The sequence below is a fragment of the Poromitra crassiceps genome (genome assembly GCF_964638095.1).
Source record: "Poromitra crassiceps genome assembly, chromosome: 10".
In the NCBI taxonomy this organism is placed as follows: domain Eukaryota; kingdom Metazoa; phylum Chordata; class Actinopteri; order Beryciformes; family Melamphaidae; genus Poromitra; species Poromitra crassiceps.
Genome location: NC_139631.1, coordinates 1,970,234 through 1,991,399, shown reverse-complemented (window position 1 = coordinate 1,991,399; position 21,166 = coordinate 1,970,234). Strand labels below are relative to the sequence as shown.

The following is a 21,166-nucleotide window of genomic DNA, read 5'->3' as shown; positions in this document are numbered from 1 at the left end:
GAATTCCCGGCGGTTAGTATTACCGTTTCAAATTTTAATGATCATTAAAACTGTGTTACTGTGATTACTGTGTTACCATACGCACAGCGCTTTGAAAAACATGGTAAATACTGTCCATCATCGAAGTTAGCAACAGTCTCCCAGAAGCAGTGTATCAGTACTTTTTGGGTCTGAGTTTTCAATATAAAACTTGGTGAAGTATCAGTACTTTTTGAAACATTTCAGCACATTTAAACAATACTGCAATAATACTGCTAACCTTTATAATTTAGGTCACTATAAGCGTGATCATCGTCATATCGTTTCATATCTAGCCTCCAGTGGAATGTAAATGTACAGTATGTGGACCTGCACAGACCTTCACCTCCCGGTTGAAATTAATCTGAAAAGTGACCAAATGCATGTTTTGATGAAGACAGCATTGTGCCACAATACAGTACAAAGGTTTATCCTTCTCAAGCATCAATTTAGCAAATGTACAGGAATCAATTTGCTTTCTGCCCCCTTTGAAAACCCTCAAATCATTGACTGTGTTTGCTTGTCGTTTGCTGTGTCACTACATCATCCTCAAAGAGAGGAAATCTCTGCACAACCGTGTCCGTCAGGTGCGTCGGAGAAGCAGGATCAGTTGAAGAGGAAGACTCCCGCACACTGACTTCACTTAAAGAACTACATCATCCTACCATAAATCCGGATCCCCGGCCGGAACTGTGGCATATTATGCACAAAGGCAGTGTCAACTTGAATAGCCCATCAAGTATGCTCTATGATTTCCCTCCTCGAAATAGAATGACTGAGTCATACAGACGCTGTCTCTCTGCCTCTGCGGAGGGGCCAGAGAACCACTAACTGAGTGATTCATCACTCTGTCAGTCTGTGATCTTATCTACAGGTCCACTGTGCACAGGTGGGCCCCCCTTTAAGCTCCAAGTGTACAAGCACAGGGGCAGGGCCACGTTTCCGAGAGTCGCTCCCAAAACAATAAAGTACCGTATGCCGCTAGACTCCCACGCCTTACACCTTGAGAGCCTCGTGCACGCCCACGGCGGACAGTCGCCGGTTGATGTTGCGATAGCGACAGCGGAGTAGGTCGCGGTAAGTGGAGCGCAGGTCTCGGTTGAAGAAGGCGTAGATGAAGGGGTTCATGAGGGAGTTGGCATAGCCCAGCCAGAGCAGCGTGCGCTCCAGCCAAATGGGCACGCAGCTGCACTCCACTCCGCAGATGAAGGGCCTGGCGGTGGACAGGATGAAGAATGGCAGCCAGCACACGCCGAAGACCCCCACGATCACCCCCAGCGTCGTGGCCGCCTTCTGCTCCCGCTTGAAGATGGAGATGTTCCGCCGCTCGCCGCACAGCAGCCGGGACAGGGAGGCGCACTCCTCCGCCACGCCGGGCGGCTTCAGGCCCTGCATGCGCAGCGCCTCGTTGGCCCCCGTGTCGAGGCGCTCGCGGCGCGCAAAGTCGGTGAAGCGGTGCTTGGCGCCGCTCTTGCGGGCCGCCCTGAAGATCTTGTAGTACATGACCAGCATGACCAGCATAGGGATGTAGAAGGCTACGGCTGTGGAGTAGATGGTGTAGCCAAAGTCTTGGCTGATGAGGCACACGCCGGCTGTGTGGACGTTCTTGGCCCAGCCGCAGAAGGGAGGCAGGGTGATGGAGGCCGACACCAGCCACACTCCCAGGATCATCTTGGCCATCAGCTGGCCGTTCTGCCGGGCCGGGTAGGTGAGAGGCCGCGTGATGCCCAGATACCTGCGAGCAGAAGAGAACAAAGAAGCATTACTATGTATACTGTAGTGCTAGCCTGCAGGCTGCTTGTCAGCTTAATTCCTCTCTTACCTTGATGTGTGCTCTAAAAGCCTTTTAATTTAAAAAAGACCCCCTAAAGTCAAAAATCTGTTTTTCTTCTTGTTCCTTCAGTTGGATGTCTGAGCTTCACTGTGCAGAATGATGTCTGTGCAGAGTTTGACACTAGAAGGCTGTTTCCACAATCGTCTGCTGAAAGTGGAAAGTTTCTCAGAGCTCACTGAAAAGGCCGTTTTCAACAAGCAAGATTTGTGACATCACGAATCCTGGAGCCAATCCCTGTCCAGTATTCAGCAGTTAAAGCCCCAACACATTCTCACTCCCAACTCATCATATATTGCAGAACCCTTGTCCTCACTTTGTCATGAGTGAGAATGTGTTGAAAAGCCTGTGTTGTATGCTGTGATTGGCTAGTTACGTTCTAGATAACCCTGATTGGTTGCTTTGGATTTTTAAATGAGGAAGAAAGAGGTGAAGCAATTTTAAGGATTTTAACAAGATAATTTCACTTTTTTGTGGGGGGGAAACCATCAGACACAAATTATGATTCAAAGTAGAGTATTTTATACACATCTTGAAACATGACTTTAGGGGGTCTTTAAAGACAGTTGCTTATCTCAGCGGCGACTCGCCTGCATGCTCTCTTACTCTTAATCACAAAACGTCGCACCACACCGCTCCGTTACAGAGCAGGAACATCAGCAGCATCTCATTTCATATTCATCTTTTTCAGAGAGCGAGAGAGAGAGAGAGAGAGAGAGAGAGAGAGAGAGAGAGAGAGGGCCCTTTCAAGAAGAGGTCGTGAGCTCCAAGAGATCACTGTCACTGTCCGACATACGAAGAGCTACAACGGAGGACAGAGAGCTACTCGTACTGTATCAATCAAACAGGCAGCTCTGTGGTGTCAGATAGCAGCTGGAGGTGTCAAGTAGAAGCCAAAGAAAGATAAAGTGATGTGCAAAAGGCCAGAAAGGGAAAAATAGCCAGCTCTCAAAAAACGATTGAAGAGGAGTATTTATATCTGAGCATGTTTTGACTGTGCAGCCGTAATTAGCAACAAAATGCATGCGTGAAGGCTTGAGAGTGCTGCTATTTCTCTGATTTCACATCTATTGTTATTCACAAGATGAAAAGCTTTCGGGAGCTTTGCAATTCACGCCAGCGTCAGCTCTTAGCTTGACTGTCACTAGAGCTGTGGTCAATCAGCCTTGTCATTTAAAGCTGTTAAGAACATGATCTGCATACAAATCAAGCCTGGTATTTATTGTGCATAATGTATCTAATTAAGAAAAGGAAGTTAAAGTTCTATTACCGTGAAATCCGCTTGATCACGGTTATAGTGATCAACCGCTTGTATTGATCAAAAAGCTTGGTCCCGAAACATTCCTATACACATGCTGTTTAAATCATTTGCTTATAGTGATCATCAATACTGCGCTTAAAGTGATCATTTTGGACCCTGTCCACCTGAGAACAATGGGAAAAATGTTTAAAATTACAGTAATTATATATATATTTTTACTTACAAACTGCCAAAAATGAGCCAATCAGATACAGGAGCGATACTTTGTGCATCTCTGTCTGTATATGGAGAGGCATCTCTGTCTGTGGAGAGATGGTGGTGTCTCTGTCTACGCGAGACCGCTGTGTTTGAAACAGCTGGAGGCCTAACTTACTGTATGGATTTTTAAAGTCTATATTATAGTCTATATGAAGATGAATTTCCCCAAGGGGATAAATAAAGGATAACTTAACTTAACTTAACTTATATTATAGATAACATTCCTTTACTTTATATGTACTGTATTCATATAATACATAATACAAATTTCAATTAGACGGTAATCTGCATGAGAAATAAAGAAAAAGAAATAAATCGGTTATAATGATCATCCATTTATAGTGATCAATTTGACCCGTCCCAAGGTGATCCCTATAAGAGTGCACTGTATTGTGAAAATATAACTATAGCTTTGCACATTAGCTGTACATTTTCACACAACTCCCACGAACCTCATTCAGAAACAATCATATGGTGCTCAAATGTCAATGTACTCAATCTTGTTGACTGGTTTACATTCTCCTTAGAAGACAGGCAGTCATTAATCAAAATGGCAGGTCTCTACAGCATCAACCCACTTCAGAGAGTGTCAGACAGTGTCAGCTGGTCAAACACGGGAGGACTTGCCATATTTCCCATGCTGTGTGGCAAACCACACTAAGCAAGCACATTCAAGTTTATGTGCAGATATGAAATAGTCGAGCCAGCTCTTCAGTTTGCCACGTGCAAAAGGGTTTTTAATTAGAAGGGGAAACCACCCCAGGGGTCCATCAGTCATGCTGCAGAGCAGGCTGCAGGCTATATAGCTTGTTAGCAACTGACGGCACACTGGCCCAAACGGTATCGATCAGAATCACAATCACTTTAATTGGCAAGGACAGAATAAGGCTTTGTTCACTCAGCAGCAGAAAGTGTCTACATAGGACCAGCCCCCCCCCCCCCCTCCCTCACATGTGATACATATCTGATGTCTTCTAATTATAGAGTGAACAGCAAAAAAGTTGCATGGAGTCACATTTTTTCAATTCTGATCTGGATCACATAGACATGTAGTTCACATCCCAAGGCAAGTGATCTGCCAGCCTTGTATCAAATCAGAAATGAATGATATTGACATGCAGGAACATCTTGACAACTTACAGAATTTCCCAGTATATACATCAGTAAATACACAGTATAAGGACAAGAGGACATTACATTATCTTACACATAAATGAGCAAACCTATGTATATCTTTTTCCATTTTCACGGGTACCGCCAGAGGTCCTGAGCAGATGATGACATGACAAAAAAACAACCCATTTACGCTTCAAAAGTCATAAAAGTGGTCCTCGTTTGTGAAGATTATCTTGCTGAACACAAACTTCGCTGTTTCACAAACTTTTGTTAACCACAGACCTTATTTCATGCATTTCACCAAAATCCCTATACACTAATCGTATTGCCTTTTACACGTACGAACCAGAAGTGCTACTTCCGGACTCCTTCCTGCAGTAATCTAGACCAGTGGTTCTCAAATTTTTACATGTCAAGGACCCCTAAACTGACACAAATTAGACCATGGACCCCCATTTGATAAGATTTTGTCCCAGGGTCCCCCATCTGATAAGAATTCTGCTTTTAGATGTTGTATTACAGAAAGCATATGAAACCCATGACCAAAATAGTCATACATTCTGTCATTGTGATACATGTACTTATGGGTGGTGGTTTTGTGAAAATCAATTATCCCGCTTTTTGCTCGTGGCCCCCTGGAAAACCCCTCAAGGACCCCTGGGGGTCCCCGGACTCCACTTTGAGAACCACTGCTCTAGACACTATACTCACTGCAGTGATTCAGGCAGGAAGGCAAACATAAACAATATGCTTACAGCTACAGAGTCTCGAGTGACTTCTCAGGTCCGTTAACTCGCTGCCATGCTGTAGTGCCCTCTCCTTCTTTACAGATCCCTCGCTTGAGATGGCTTGTTGTGCTCTGAGAGTATTACATAACAAGGCAGAGTATCAATCCCCAGCTCTCCACTGCTCTCTGCTCAGCCTAGCTCTCCACTGCTCTCTGCTCAGCCTAGCTCTCCACTGTTCTCTGCTCAGCCTAGCTCTCCACTGTTCTCTGCTCAGCCTAGCTCTCCACTGCTCTCTGCTCAGCCTAGCTCTCCACTGCTCTGTGCTCAGCCTAGCTCTCCACTGCTCTGTGCTCAGCCTAGCTCTCCACTGCTCTGTGCTCAGCCTAGCTCTCCACTGCTCTGTGCTCAGCCTAGCTCTCCACTGCTCTGTGCTCAGCCTAGCTCTCCACTGCTCTGTGCTCAGCCTAGCTCTCCACTGCTCTCTGCTCCGCCTAGCTCTCCACTGCTCTGTGCTCAGCCTAGCTCTCCACTGCTCTCTGCTCCGCCTAGCTCTCCACTGCTCTGTGCTCCGCCTAGCTCTCCACTGTTCTCTGCTCAGCCTAGCTCTCCACTGCTCTGTGCTCCGCCTAGCTCTCCACTGCTCTCTGCTCAGCCTAGCTTACACACCGTGTGCTTAAAATGTAGTTAAGCTTTGCGGAGGTGCCGGGACACATCCGGGAGATGTACAAGGCAGATCTCCGGATGGGTAGCCTACACTCCATGCTGTGGGAATTCACAGGAGTACAGAGTCGATACAAATGGATACACAGTGATGCAACACTCCTCTTTGAATGCATTATTCAATGGGAGAGGTGGCGTCTCCAACACCGTGACTCATATTTGACCTTTTTACAAGAGAGAGACATTTTTAGAGGCGCTCATTGGCTCAGGCATCCTCTCACCATCTTCAGTAGGAGAGACGGCTGCCAGGTTGGGTGAGACTGTGCGCATTTTGACACATGGCAGGATGAGGTGTCGCAAAGACAACCGCTGGCTGTTTATTGGATCTTTCCTTTTGTTCATTTGGACACATAGGATATAAGAAGAGAAGAAACTGTAACAATCCCTGTGGAGTGATTGGGTCACTGCAGCAGCAAGTTGATACAGAAAGGAAATATATAGCATAGCAAATTGAGGGTCATATAAGCAGACACAACAACTTCAGTACTAGACCATGCTAGGTACAAATTAATGAATTCAATATAAGTACAGATTATGTGTTACAGCATTAAAGGGGTGTGTAAAATATTATCAGGAGTACTTATAGAGGCAAAGAAATAAAAATACTAACTAAATATTAACAAAACAACATCTATATGAAATAAGTGAGAAACTAGAGAGCATCTTGCGATGGGATTCACAACAGCCCGCGACTTATGGGAGACAGGGGTGTAAGGTGGGGGGAGGGCAATGTGGATCACGCCCATTTTCGAACTCGACCTTCATTTATATGTCAATTACACACCTGTAAAGTTTCGTGACTGCATCTTGAACGGTTTTCCAAAATCGTGTGTGTGTGTGTGTGTGTGTGTGTGGCGGGGATGGGGGGGCTGGTAACTACAAAAGAAAGCAGTAGAAAAGAGAAACAGATCGAGGAAAATGTGAAGACAAACATGCGAAATGACAGCAGATTGTACAACATGCTTCAACACATAAAACCACATGTATGGGGAAGCACACAGAAAAAACAAAGACAATGACAAGTTGCTCTAATTGCCTTCCACAAAACAGCACGCACCAAAGAAACAGACAGGACAGCTCACTTTAAATGATGAGCGAGTTGTTGTGTTTTTTCCCTATCTCAGGAGGATTTGGGGCATATCCATAGTTGTAGCCTAGCGGCCCCTGGGGAATACTCTGCCCAGAGCAGTGTGTTAACAGTGTGTTAATGGAGAATTCCATTACTTCTGCTAGGCTACCAGCGAGGGCACAAGCGGCCCCGGTGTCGGCAGCGGTCATCAGTCATCTCCACCACTCAAACCTTTTATCCCTCAGAGGGGGATGGATATGAAGCGGGCACTGAGACGCACACGTCATCTGAGATCAAAGCATATTATTTTTCTGGAAGAACTATCTCTTCAAGAACTGAGAGGTACAGCGTCACCGTGTTGATGTTTTTATCCAGCGGTCGCCTGTCAGTAGTCTGTACTTGCTGCTGTCATGCTTGGTTTGTTCAACAAGCGTAAACCTTTTAGGCCAAGGCGCCTCCCCGCCCCCCAAACACCACCCATATCCCCCTATAGGCACCAATCCTACCCACCTCTCGAATCCCGGCTCTCTAGCACCTTCCTATCCCTATGGCCCCGTTTCCCTCACCGTGATGATGCACAGTAGCGAGCTGAACAACAACATCACTGGAGCTGTTATACTTTCCCCTGAAAGGAGAAGTCAAAGGAGGAAATACCACCTGTTTCATGAATGACGCGGGTTCTGTTTCCCGCCCCCTCTCATAGTTCAGGTTAAAATAACTGAGTGAGGAAGGTCACTTAGAACATCTTGATCTAAAATAGACTCTTACATAAACATCCAAAAATGAGTCATCATCATGCACAGGCAGGGACTTCCTCCATGAGAGTTGTCGATCGATCTACCTCAAGCTACCCGTCCACATTTGGCCCGTAGACCAAAATATGGACGGAGTCACCATGATATCACCCATTGGTTTTTGGACTCCCGTTTTGAAGTGGAGTATGGCCGTCGCCATCTTGGGGCTCTTGCGTAGCTCGCGCGAGACAGCGCAAGACCAGGGGTTTCCCACAGAGCCGCAGCTCCGCCTGCTATTGGTGATCGGCAAGCTGCTCAATCCCTGGACAGGCGACCTGTCAATCACGCCGACAAGATAAGTCTTTTCTATCGTCTATTTTACTCTAAATGGGTGAATTAACTTATTTAAAAAATCATACATTACATTGGTTATGAAAGGTGAAATTACAACTGGATTCTTTAGACTTCTGGGTGCAACTGCCGTTCATGTTAAAGAGCAGTTCCTGGTGAAACCATGCCCTCTTTGAACTACTCCTTCATACTTTAAGCTAGACACACTGTATTGTTTGAGAAATCACAGTTTATTATGCTTATACTTTTTTCAACCTTTATGATGGGACCCTATGGAGCCAGCTTTGAGTGTACTTTTTTATTTATTTTACTAAATTCACACATTTCCCTTTAGCTACTTCTGCTCTCACTCACAATGTCAACATATAAGCGATGTGATGCCTAGTTTTTGAGTTGTAGTTGTTGAGTTGTAGTTTGTTTGGCACTGCTTTTCAGCTTGATTTCATACATACATACATACATACATACATACGTATGTACGTATACATACGTACGTACGTATGTACGTACATACGTACGTAAATACATACATACATACATACATACATACATACTCTGCTGCAGTATCACCCGGAAGTACTGTACTTTTTTGTTGTTGTGATGTCACGCTGATTCATCCTATACACATTTACTATCTGCAGCCATGACAGCTTGTTTCACTTCCAGATTCAGAATCAGAAACACATAATTCACCAAAACTTAATGTTTCTTTCATTTTAAATTTTTTGAGGGACAATGCACATTAATGAACATTGCTGTAAATGCATCAGTGTTAGCCAGATGGCTAATTTTCAACTGCTGTCCCTTGGAAATGTTTAAATGCACACTAATAAACTGTTTATTATGAGTTACCTGATTATCAAGCGGTCATGTAAACGGCATCCTTTACCGGATAAAGGCTGTTATTAGTTTATGAGAAAATCGATGAACACATATAGGTTTCTGCTGAATCATCAGGTTTATTCATTGCCGTCAATGTCCACTCTCAGACTTTGAGTTCCCGCTATTAACGCGGAAATCAAATTATTGCCAGTTACCTGATTATTTTCCGTTATCTGTTTATTGTGTGCCTGGAAACACACTCAATTAGAATTGCCAGTGCCTCACACACACTGACAGTAAGTAGGAGTATTAACCCTAACATACATGTCTTTGATGGTGGGAGGAAACCCACACGAACATGGGGAGAACATGCAAACTCCACACAGAGAGGACCTGGGACGGACCGGGGTTTGAACCCGGGACCTTCTTGCTGTGAGGCAACAGCGCTAACCACTGAGCCACCAGGACACTGTCTTGGTAACAATGATGGAGAGATACAGTCAACTTAAAGGCCCCCTCGTCACCATTTGCACCAAATAACTTGTATTGATAAGAACCTATGGTTAAAGGGATAGTTCAAATTTTTTGATGTGGGGTTGCGGTAGAGGGACAACAGGAACACAGTGCCACGCAACAGTGCAAGGCAAAACTTTAAATCTCCCTCTACAGTATATGCTCCAGAATTAACACCTGCCAAGCGTCAAATGTGGGTAAATTTGAGGTTTTGCCAGATGATGGAAGAGAACTGTCATGGAGTTCAGCCCCAACATCCTGGATGAAATACGATGCTCAAACCCACAGTATGACTTGCAGTTTTATCCCGGTAAAAAGTAAGGTTAGGCTCCCTGCCATTGGCAGATGAGCCAAAAATTTAAATTTGAACGCTGTGAGTGTCCCTCTATGAAATCTCATATTTCTTCTTTTTTTTCTCTCAATATTTTATTTTACATTTTTCAGAACAATGTACAGACAAGACAAGCAAACACGCTCAGACACAGGAAAAGAAAAAGAAAGAAAAAAATACATATATTATCAACATGCAATATTACAACATGATTACCAGCCGCATAAGGTGCTTACGTGCTTGTGAGAGATATTGTGCCTGGGTTCCCACACAAGGGCTCCATGAGAAACCAGCCAGGTGAGTCACCCCTAACCTCATCGAGGTAGACTAGAAACGGGTCCCAAATTGTTGAAAACTTTTTAAGTGAATTGGTCCTCAGGAACCTAAGTCTCTCCATCCGTATAACTATGGTCATGTCTGTCAACCACAGCTGGAGGAGAACTTCCAGAATGTTTTTTTTTTTTTTTTTTACGGTTGTCCTCTGTGAAGTTCAAAGACTCCGAGCAGCCGAAGATGGCGAGTTCTGCCTCCGGCTGTAGGGTTATTTTGTAGGCCTTACAGTACCAGTCAAATATGTTATCCCAGAATCCCGTTAGTGAAGGGCAGAACCAGAAGGCATGAATAGTGTGCCCTCTGACGAAATGTCGTATTTCAAGACACCGTTTTGAAAATGTATATTATGGAGGATTTGTTTTTTTTATGTATTGTCATTTGTCCTCTAAGGACATCATCTATTTGTCCTCTAAGGACATCATTACTATAATTTAAAGTGCAGATTAAAAGCCTTGCAAGAGCCTTTTTTTATGGCAAATATCTAATTTAAATAATAAACTTGTCATGTAATTCTCTTTGGACACAACAGCCCATATTCATCCATGGTCCTTAATATGGGCCAGGGGTCTCTTCATAGACCAATTTCCACATAGGGTACGATTATAGTTGAAGGACACGCCTATAAATCCTGCTTAAGCTCCTCTGTACTGGCACCTTTATGATGTCTCTTTTATTCCCTCTATAAATGTTATAAAGCATGTGCACGCAGTCAGATGTTTTAAATGTTATAAACATGTGAACGCAGTCAGATGTTTGATGGACTAAGCTAGCGTAGCAGCACACCACCTGTGTCTATCTGTGCTTTACTAGGTCTCACACCAATAGAGATGATGAGCAGCTATTAGTGCCAAGAGATAAATGAATCCCACTCCCCAACCCTCCCCTCAACAGTCATATTGTCCTTGAGCACAATAGAATAGAATAGAATAGAATAGAATAGAATAGAATAGAATAGGACATATTACAAAAAACCATCACCATTTAAGGCAATACAGTATAGCACCACAAATGATGGTCAGTGCAAAACTAAACATCATAGTAAATATGACAAACACAGATAAAGCTTTGAGCAGTTGGAGTGATTCTTAAGTAGGTCAGCTGCACTAGGCAAATCAGATATGAAAGCGGGCATTGGGTTGACATAACGCCCTCTGGCGAACATAGTGAAGGTCCTTCTTCCTAGATAACATGGCTGTTAACAGCTTATCCTGTTTCTAAACTGTGCAACTTGGCTGTCTCAACAGACTTACACTAAATGGCCAATGCAGGCTTCATTCATGTGCTGTATGTGACTGACTGAGACACCACTGATTGATCAAATAAATGTTGTGTTCAGATCATGTAAGCTAGCGTAGCCTAAGCTAACTGTCTTGTTAACACAGCAGATTTACACACAATCTCGAATCTCTTTCATACTAGGGCTGCCCCCTATTAGTTGATTAGTTGATGAGTCGATGAGAATAGTCTTTAATCGATCAAGTTTTCATTAGTCGGTTTAGTCGCAGGAAGAAGAAAAAAAAACACTCAAACTCCATTCGGGAGCTGTGCCTTGTCGTTGAAAAGTTATTCTACTATACATGTAAACCCTATCCTACGGTCCCTCCTCTCAGGCAGCAGAGGGAGGGGGCTAATATAGCCATCTACCGTACCAATTTATTGCTAAAGCTTTGGGATTCAACACAGTAACATTGCTTCTCATGTCATGGTCAGAAAAAGTCACCCCATTTGTCACTCTCCGCTTTTGAGAAAGAAAGTGGCCAGGGGGGTCTGAAAAGCAGCTAAATATAGCGTCAATGTCGCCGAGTTGGCAACACTGCAAACATCAAAGTGGTTTTTTCAAGCATATAGTCCTTTAATTTAACCCAGCTAACTAAGCAACACAATACAATAAATAAGAGAAGAAAGGACAAAATGTTAAAATATTGAAATGGAAAAAATATTGATTAAATGTATAAAAGATGAAAGTAAAGTAAAGGTAAAGTTCCACTGATTGTCACACACCTGAGTGTGCGAAATTTGTTCTCCACATTTGACCCATCCCCTGGGGGAGCGGTGAGCGGGAGCGGTGAGCGGCAGCAGTGCCGCGCTCGGGAATCATATGGTGATCTAACCCCTCAATTCCAACCCTTAGATGCTTAGATCAGTGCCAAGCAGGGAGGCAAATGGGTCCCATTTCTATAGTCTTTGGTATGACTCGGCCGGGGATCGAACTCACGACCTCCCAGTCTCAGGGCGGACACTCAAACCACAAGGCCACTGAGCTGGAAAAAAATTCTCGGAACTGATTGAAGACAGAATACAATCTCCCTTCCTTCCTGACTCGTTGGCCACGACGCCTGCCTGCATCCTGCAGCAATTAATGACCAGACTGAATGGACAAGTGCTTTGCAACAGAGTCTTTACACCACCTTTCAAAGGAGCTTATATGTTTTACAATACATTGGCTTGAGTTGGGTTTTGGTTGAGTGTTCGTAAATCGGGCAAAATCTGGATTTACACAGCCTCGTCAATTATAAATATTAAGTGGGCAAAATAATGAGATTTCACATATGCATGACCATGACAGGCACAAATAGGCTTTATTTTGTGATCAGCGCTCTACGCAGCTTTCCACTCACTGATTGTTAGTGAATTAGCATGATGTTCTGATTTGGTCATTTTGGTGATATCTAGCAAACAGCTACATTTGAAAACATCTGCTATTCACTTTTGACTTATTATAACATTATTGAATGGCTCTGAGATATCAGTCTTTTTTAGTTTTGTTCTTTTCTCTTATTTTGCCTGGCTGTTGTATTTTAGATATTATTTGTCAATTCTCCAATGGATTTCCATTAGATTGGTGAAGCAAAGCCTCTACAGACCTATTTTTCGACCAAGGGTATTAAATGCATATATGTATGCCTCAGAGTGTTATGAGAAAGAATTCTAATATCGCGTCTGAAGTGCTATTGCCGCACAATAATACATCTGCTGCGGCCGGTGGCATCCCAATAAATGCTCGGAAATCTACCACCAGCTCATTTAGCGAGGCCCTAAATTGCTTCCTCAAATATTAATGAATGTGTTAACTCCTCATCATTATTCAACGACTAAAGTGTATTGATGGAAAGTGGAATAAGTCTGTGGTGGTCCTCTCTTTTCCCTGTCATGTCGGAGCGAGTGTCAGCCCTTCCATCTTTGTCACCTCCCCATCGGCTCTCACAGTCGGTCTCAGAGGACGCCTCTGGATCGCACTTGTTCAAGAGTCATTAGGCGGTGCCACGTCAAGTAAAGGCCAATCTTCAGGGCTATACGTTTTTTCCCCCTGCCTCCTCTAGTCTTTTACTGACCTAAATATCACAGACCTCTATATAGTATTACTTTCATGTATCTGATTAATTCTGGGGCGTTTTCTTATACACGTGTCGCACAGAGAATTTTCTTTTCTCCGATCTGTAGTTCTGATTATTTACATATTTCTCTTTTCTTTATTTTTGTATTATTATTATTCAGAGTCTTGGATATTGTCCTGTAAACATTAAATACAGTATGTCCATTTTGAAGGGGGGGGGGGGGGGGATCATGGCTTGGAACATATTCCCAATTCCTTACCCAGCCCCCAAACAGTGGCTGTTTCTCCACTCATAAATCTTAGAGAAAGATATTTTGTAGATCAAATTTGATATGTATCTATCTGCTGTTCTGCAAATAGACAGTTAAGGCACGCGCCTCTCCCTAGCTTTATCTAAGCCTATATGGAGCAATGGTTGCCTCATCTCAGTATTTGAACAGTGTATCACATTATACGTCCGCCTCTCAGCAAGGAAACTGACATTTACAGGTGCTGATTCTCAGTGAAAAGGCAAACTGCACATTTATTCTTGCTGCCATGGGCTCATCCTGCTGTTCTTTGTTCTCCACCTACACGTCTTCACTGAAGAAAGGACAATAGAACCAGGATTCAAGGGATTTTGTACTATTACATTACATTACATTACATTACGTCATTTGGCAGACGCTTTTATCCAAAGCGACTTACAATAACACATTTTTTGTCAGCAATAGAGCAATCAACTATGGAGCACAGTCTATGACAACTACAACTTCTGAAGGAACAGTGGTACAAGTTTAGGTTCGTTTTTTTTTTTTTTTTAATAAAGAAAGAGAGAGAACGAAGTTAGATCAAGAAGGGCCCAGATGGAGCCTGAAAAGGTGTGTCTTTAGTCTTTTCCGAAAGATCGGCAGTGATTCAGCTGTCCTGACCGAAGGTGGAAGCTCGTTCCACCATTGAGGTGCCAGGGACGAGAAGAGTCGAGCGAGGCGACCTGCACTGGTGGAGGAGCGAAGGGAGTGCTGAGAGGTTTGGAACCTGACCATGGATTGCAGGTACAGGGGAGCTGACTGGTGTACTGCCCTGTAGGCCAGTACCAGTGTCTTGAATTTGATGCGGGCCGAGATGGGAAGCCAGTGGAGCTCCTGGAAGAGAGGAGTGACGTGAGAGAATTTGGGTTGGTTGAATACCAGACGGGCTGCAGCGTTCTGAATGAGCTGAAGCGGTCGGATGTCGGTGGCAGGTAGGCCGGCCAGGAGCACGTTGCAGTAGTCCAGGCGGGAGGAGACAAGAGGCTGGACCAGGAGTTGAGTCGCTTCTCTTGTGAGAAAGGGACAGATTTTGCGGATGTTGTAGAGAGAGAACCTACAGGAGCGTGCTGTAGCAGCTACAGTATGTTGGCTGAGCAAGACAGCTGGTTGTCAAGGATCACCCCAAGGTTCTTACTGTTTGGGAGGGAAGTACAGTGGTGTTGTCAATGGAGATGGAGAGATCTGCGAGAGGGCAGTCTTTTCCTGGGAGGAAGAGTAGCTCTGTCTTACCAATGTTGAGCTTGAGGTGGTGGGCAGACATCCAGTCGCCCATGTCTTTGAGGCATGCAGAGATGCGAGCCTCGATTTGAGTGTCGGAGGGGGGGAAGGAAAGGAAAAGCTGGGTGTCATCAGCATAGCAGTGATAAGAAAAGCCATGAGAAGAGATCACATAGGCAAGATATCTGATATAGAGAAGGAAAAGTAAGGGGCCCAGGACTGAGCCCTGGGGGACACCGGTGGTAAGAGGACAGGATCTGGAGAGGGACCCTCTCCATGAGACCTGGTATGAGCGGTTCGAGAGGTAGGAAGCAAACCAGGAGAGTGCAGAACCTGAAATGCCGAGGTCAGACAGAGTGGAAAGAAGGATTTGGTGGTTGACTGTATCGAAGGCAGCAGACAGGTCAAGGAGGACAAGGACAGAGGAGAGGGATGAGGCCTTAGCAGTGTGAAGGGCCTCTGTGACAGCAAGAAGAGCTGTCTCAGTGGAGTGAGAGGCCTTGAAACCGGACTGCAGAGGGTCCAGGAGGTCATTTTGGGAGAGATAGAGAGAAAGTTGTTCGGACGCTGCTCGTTCGAGGGTTTTGGAAAGGAATGAGAGAAGAGAGACAGGTCTGTAGTTGTGAATAGCAGTAGGGTCAAGGGAGGGTTTCTTAAGCAGAGGCTTGACTCTTGCAGTCTTTAGAGCAGGTGGAACAAGACCAGAGGACAGAGAGGAGTTAATGAAGGTAGTGAGGAAGGGAGAGATGTTAGGTGAGATGGTTTGGAGGAGAGAGGAAGGGATAGGATCGAGGGGGCAGTAAGTGGCTCGGTTCGAGCTGATGAGTTTAAGCACTTCATCAGGAGAGAGGGGAGAGAAGGAAGGAAATCCAGGGGGCCGAGGAGCAGGATTGGAGTCGGGAGTGTTAGTGAGGGTGACTGGAGGATGGAAGGAGGAGCTGATGTCATCCACCTTTTTAGTAAAGAAGGTTACAAAATCATCAGCAGAGAGGGAGGAGGGAGGGGGAGGGGAGGGAGGGAGGGTTGAGGAGCGTGGAGAAGGTGGAGAACAGTTTACTGGGATTGGATGCAGAGGACTGGATTTCAGAGATGAAGAAGGAGGTTTTTGCTTTGGAGACAGCATCAGTGAAGTTGGAGTGGATAAGGTGGTAGGAAGAGAGATCTTCCGGGAGATGTGATTTTCTCCATTTTCTCTCAGCTGCCCGAAGCTCAGTTCGATAAGTTCGCAGAGATTCAGTCAGCCAAGGAGAAGGGGGAGAAGATCGGGCAGGCTTAGTGGTGAGTGGGCAAAGAGAATCAAGAGCGGAGGAGAGAGAGGAGAGAAGAGTGGTGGAAGCCTCGTCAGTGGTACTATCATACTACTAGTACTAGTATTTTTGAGTATTTAGTACATAGACTTATTTTTATCTATAGGGCCTCTAACGCCAGAGAGGTTGTGTGTGCGTGTGTGTGTGTGTGTGTGTGTGTGTGTGTGTGTATTTTTAATATGGCGCAACAGTGCTCTCCCCATTCCTTACATCAGCAGCAGTTATATTAACTTTTTCCGGAGAAGACACGAAATTGAATGTAATTTGATTTTGCACACCATACCATGACGTACATCAGAACATCAGATATGGAGGAGGAATTATCTAACCAGGCAAACTATGAGTGATGACAGGAATATTCATTATACAAGAGCCATTTCGCTACTGTTGATCTCACATAGGAGCAGAGAGAGAAAATTATGAGAAATGACTCCGCCTATTTGTCTTTGCAAGCCATAACATGATTGTAAAATATTTATAAATTCCAGGATTCGTCTCTACTGTATGGCAGGCTAATTTCAAACAAAATACCAGCAGGCCCGGGCCTGCCTCTTTTTTGTTTTGTTTTGTTTTTTAATGTTTGAACTGACATATTATGGTGTTCAAAGTGTTTTAATGTTGTTTTTGTATAGTGCTGATTTGATAGGAGGGCTATCCAGCTCCGTCAGCACCCGCAGGGGTGCTCTTTACACTTCCTGAAAGTTTCAGCCCGATCGCACGTAAAATGGCAGAAAAAAATTCTGCTCACTCACTCACTCACACACACACACACACACACACACACACACACACACACACACACACACACACACACACACACACACACACACAGAAACTTCTCATTCCTATTATTAAGTGGATCCGTGGGAGCTGGACCTTAGGTAATCAGAGCCATTAACTAATTAGAAAATCCGGCTCCATCAGGTCACCTGCACGCGTGCTATTTATCATCACTGATTACATCATCACTGATGACATCATATGACATCACATCATTAGGTAATAGGGCAATTACCTAATTAAAAAATCTGGCTCGTCAGGTCACCCACAGGGGTGCTCTTTACACTTCCTGAAAGTTTCAGCCCGTGGTCTTATAGCATCAGCCAGGAAGGATGACATCACTGATGACATCATCACTGATGACATCTTATGACATCACATCATTAGATAATTAGGGCAATTACCTACGGCTCCGTCAGCTCACCCGCACGGGTGCTCTTTACACTTCCTCAAAGTTTCAGCCCGATCACACATAGAATGGCATAGCTGTGGCCGAACAAAACTCACTTCTCATTCTTATAGTAAATAGGATTATAGGATAGGAGAACACACTGTCTGATTGTTTTTTATTCTTCGCTGTCTCCTTCACTGTCTCCACCACATTGACACATTTATGGAGGCTTTTTTGCATTTGAGCCTGGCATTGGCCCCCATCCAAATGCCACCCACATCTCCAGCTCTGACACATACACAGTCGACATTTCCACCACCGCCAGTTTCCTGGCCAGAATGTGAAAGACCTTTCCATCAGGATCTTCATAGACTACCAAATATATCAAAGAGAAACTTGAAGGGTCAACAGAGTTGGTGTTGCATGGGACCACTATGAAGTTAACAGCTTAAAGGAACAGTTCACCCAAAAATGAAAATGCTGTCATCATCTACTCACCCTCATGCCAGTTGAAAGTTACACAGGTAAAATTGTGTCCATACATGTATCTTTAACAGCGGTGGCGCACAGGCTTTTTAACGTGCGGAGGTGAAGTCCATCCAAAGTTGATCAGTTGATCAGTTCAAGCAAGACGGCCCAACTTCAACTCACTTCCTTTCATTTTGGCACGCGCGTTTTGCCCATGGCTTTCCACGGACACGCCCACTTAGGAGGTTTTCGGCAGGTCTGAGTCTATTGGAGTCAATGGGAAAAGTCAACGTGATCTCAGATAATGACAGATCCCTTAGCCCCCATATTCATGAAAGTAAATATTCGGCCCATTCTCCGAAGCCACATAGGCTACTGTATCTTCTGAATATTCTGACACTAAAATGGCATTTTTCAGACAGACAGATCAGGAGAAAATTAAACTTGTTCAAGACATGTCTCTAGCTCAGCAACACATTCTCGCGAGATTTGGCAACAGGAACTCATGTTAGCAGGGAGCGATTAGCTAAAGCTAAAGCTGATGTTTGTTGATGTAGTAGCTAAATCTGTGGCTAGAAAATTTATTTTTTTAATGGAATATCTTAGTACTGAATTGCGCTAACAAGGGGCAGCTTTGTGTTTATATGTGTGGTTTGTGTGGAGTTTGGGAACTTTTGATCTCTATTTCAAGTTAGCTTGCTAGGTCAGCAGCACTATAACCCTGTGTCACTCACCAGGCACAGTCCTCTCACAACACTTCAGGGGAGAGGTGACCATGTGACCATTTGGGAGACTTGCTGCTAGCATTTATTAGAGTTGGCGGAGCCTGCGGTGAATCATCTATACTAGTAATAGAATATCTATGGTCCATCTCCCTAAATTAATAGCGCTAATTCTTCCCTTTGCGGTGGGTGCATGCTGCTCTCTCTAGAAAACTCATTATCCCACTGCTCTGTAAAAAAAATCTGCACTTTGTTCATTCTAATGGGACAAAACACAGTTTATGCCATGCTACCAACACCATTCTGAAACTCAGTCAAGAAGTTGGCCTTTTCTTTTTCTTTTCCCCTGAGATTCCTGGGGAAAGAGGGTGACAAGCTCTGATGGGTTAGTAACTAATCCATCATCTTTTATGTAAAATGTCATGCAGGACAATGTGCAACATAGCAGTGGCGATGGGCGGCGCTTAGCGGCAGTGCCCTTGGAAAATGGTTTCCAACAATCCAATTTGCCGTTTTCAGCGTGTAGCAACGAGCTAGCGTGTAGGTTTCTGCCGTTAGCTTGCTAGCTAGTTAGCGTTGTTGTTTTCACTGAGGCGGCAGGGCACTATTTACAGCGACACACAGGGAGGAGGGAGCGGAAGCCGCTCTGATTGACATGGTCGGAGCCAATGACAGAGTTTGTAATAAGCTGGGAGCGGGCATCCGGCTGCCACCGAAACAGTCGCTCCAATGGGAGAGCAGCTGTAGATTAGGGGAGAACTTATCCCAGTTGCCTGTTTCCGCGGCACCAGACTCCTGGGACGGAAGGGAGAGGAGGCTGGCCAGCGAGACTATTTTTCCTCTTACGAACCGAAGTTCTACTTCCGGACTCATTCCTGTGGTACTCTATTACAAGACCTAGTCCATGTTAGCTTTCATAATGCAACCCAAGACAAATGACTCCAATAATGGGCGTAGCTGTGTGATGTGTGATGGCCAAAGGCAACCGCCATGACACTCCATGACCCTGGGTGTCCGTTCTCAAAACTCACGAATAATTCATGAAAATCTACACGGTTTGCACTACCAAATTCATTGTATTTTCCTTTCTTTCATTTTTGGTTGTCATTCGTCCCCACTCTATCTGATCAAATGAACAGGGGCGGATTTGCCGGCTTGACGCATGCGTTTCTGTAATGAAATCAATCATATAGTCAAATAGAATGATGCTCTGCGGTTCATAGTGCAAGCAGCAACCAGTTCAACTGTCACTTATAAATGATTAACTAACCTCACAGTTGTCATATTTCCATTTCCAGTAGGTCTAGGCGGAAACAGAACATGTTTGCATGGTGCCAGCTGGAATACAAGCTGAATGAACAGCGATGGATTTTACATGTTTTATTTCCTCTTAAAGGACAAGGATGAGTGGCAGCAGTCCTCTTCACAGTATAAAATGTTTATACTATATATATAATATAAATGTTTTGTGCCTTGAATTTCAGATGTACCACACATGGCTAACAACAAAGCGGCCCATACGGAAGAGGCATATATACACATATATGTAGTAAACATACATGTAGTATATGTTCATATAAGTATTCGACATATATCCACATATATATCCAGGATATATGTGCATATATGTGCATATGTATCACAATATATGAACATGTATGGAATTGGAACGTTTCATATATGGTCCATATATGTTAGTCCTATATAATTATATATGTGCATACATGTATAGATTGTATATGGACATATATGGCAATTAATTATATGTACATTTGTATGCATTGACACTATACGGACATATATGTTTAATACTTATAAAACTATATATGAATAATAACTATACATACATATATGTTTTATTTTACATGAACATATAGGACTATTACCTGTGTATAACTGTATGTATTTACCTGTATTCAACATATATCCACCTATATATCCAGGATATGCGTGCATATATGTGCATATATATCACAATATATGAACATGTATGGAATTGGAACGTTTCATATATGGTCCATATATGTTTGTCCTATATAATTATATATGTGCATACATGTATAGATTGTATATGGACACATATGGCAATTAATTATATGTACATTTGTATGCATTGACACTATACGGACATATATGCTTAATACATATAAAACTATATATGAATAATAACTATACATACATATATGTTTTATTTTATATGAACATATATGACTATTACCTGTGTATAACTGTATGTATTTATCTGTATTCGACATATATCCACCTATATATCCAGGATAGATGTGCATATATGTGCATATATATCACAATATATGAACATGTATGGAATTGGAACGTTTCATATATGGTCCATATATGTTTGTCCTATATAATTATATATGTGCATACATGTATAGATTGTATATGGACACATATGGCAATTAGTTATATGTACATTTGTATGCATTAATACTATACGGGGATATATGGTTAATACATATAAAACTATATATGAATAATAACTATACATACATATATGTTTTATTTTATATGAACATATATGACTATTACCTGTGTATAACTGTATGTATT

At 43.6% G+C, this 21,166-nt stretch overlaps 1 protein-coding gene across 1 annotated transcript in view; it reads right to left on the bottom strand.

Annotated features, from left to right (window-relative positions):
• Window positions 1-1,014: 1,014 nt before the first annotated feature.
• Window positions 1,015-21,166, bottom strand: part of htr7c (5-hydroxytryptamine (serotonin) receptor 7c) — a gene marked incomplete at both ends in the record, with an annotated part of 35,838 nt that continues 15,686 nt past the window's right edge. Inside the window, one exon of the mRNA XM_083645128.1 lies at window positions 1,015-1,753. Coding sequence (XP_083501254.1) covers window positions 1,015-1,753 — 739 coding nt within the window. The remainder of the gene's footprint in view (window positions 1,754-21,166) is intronic.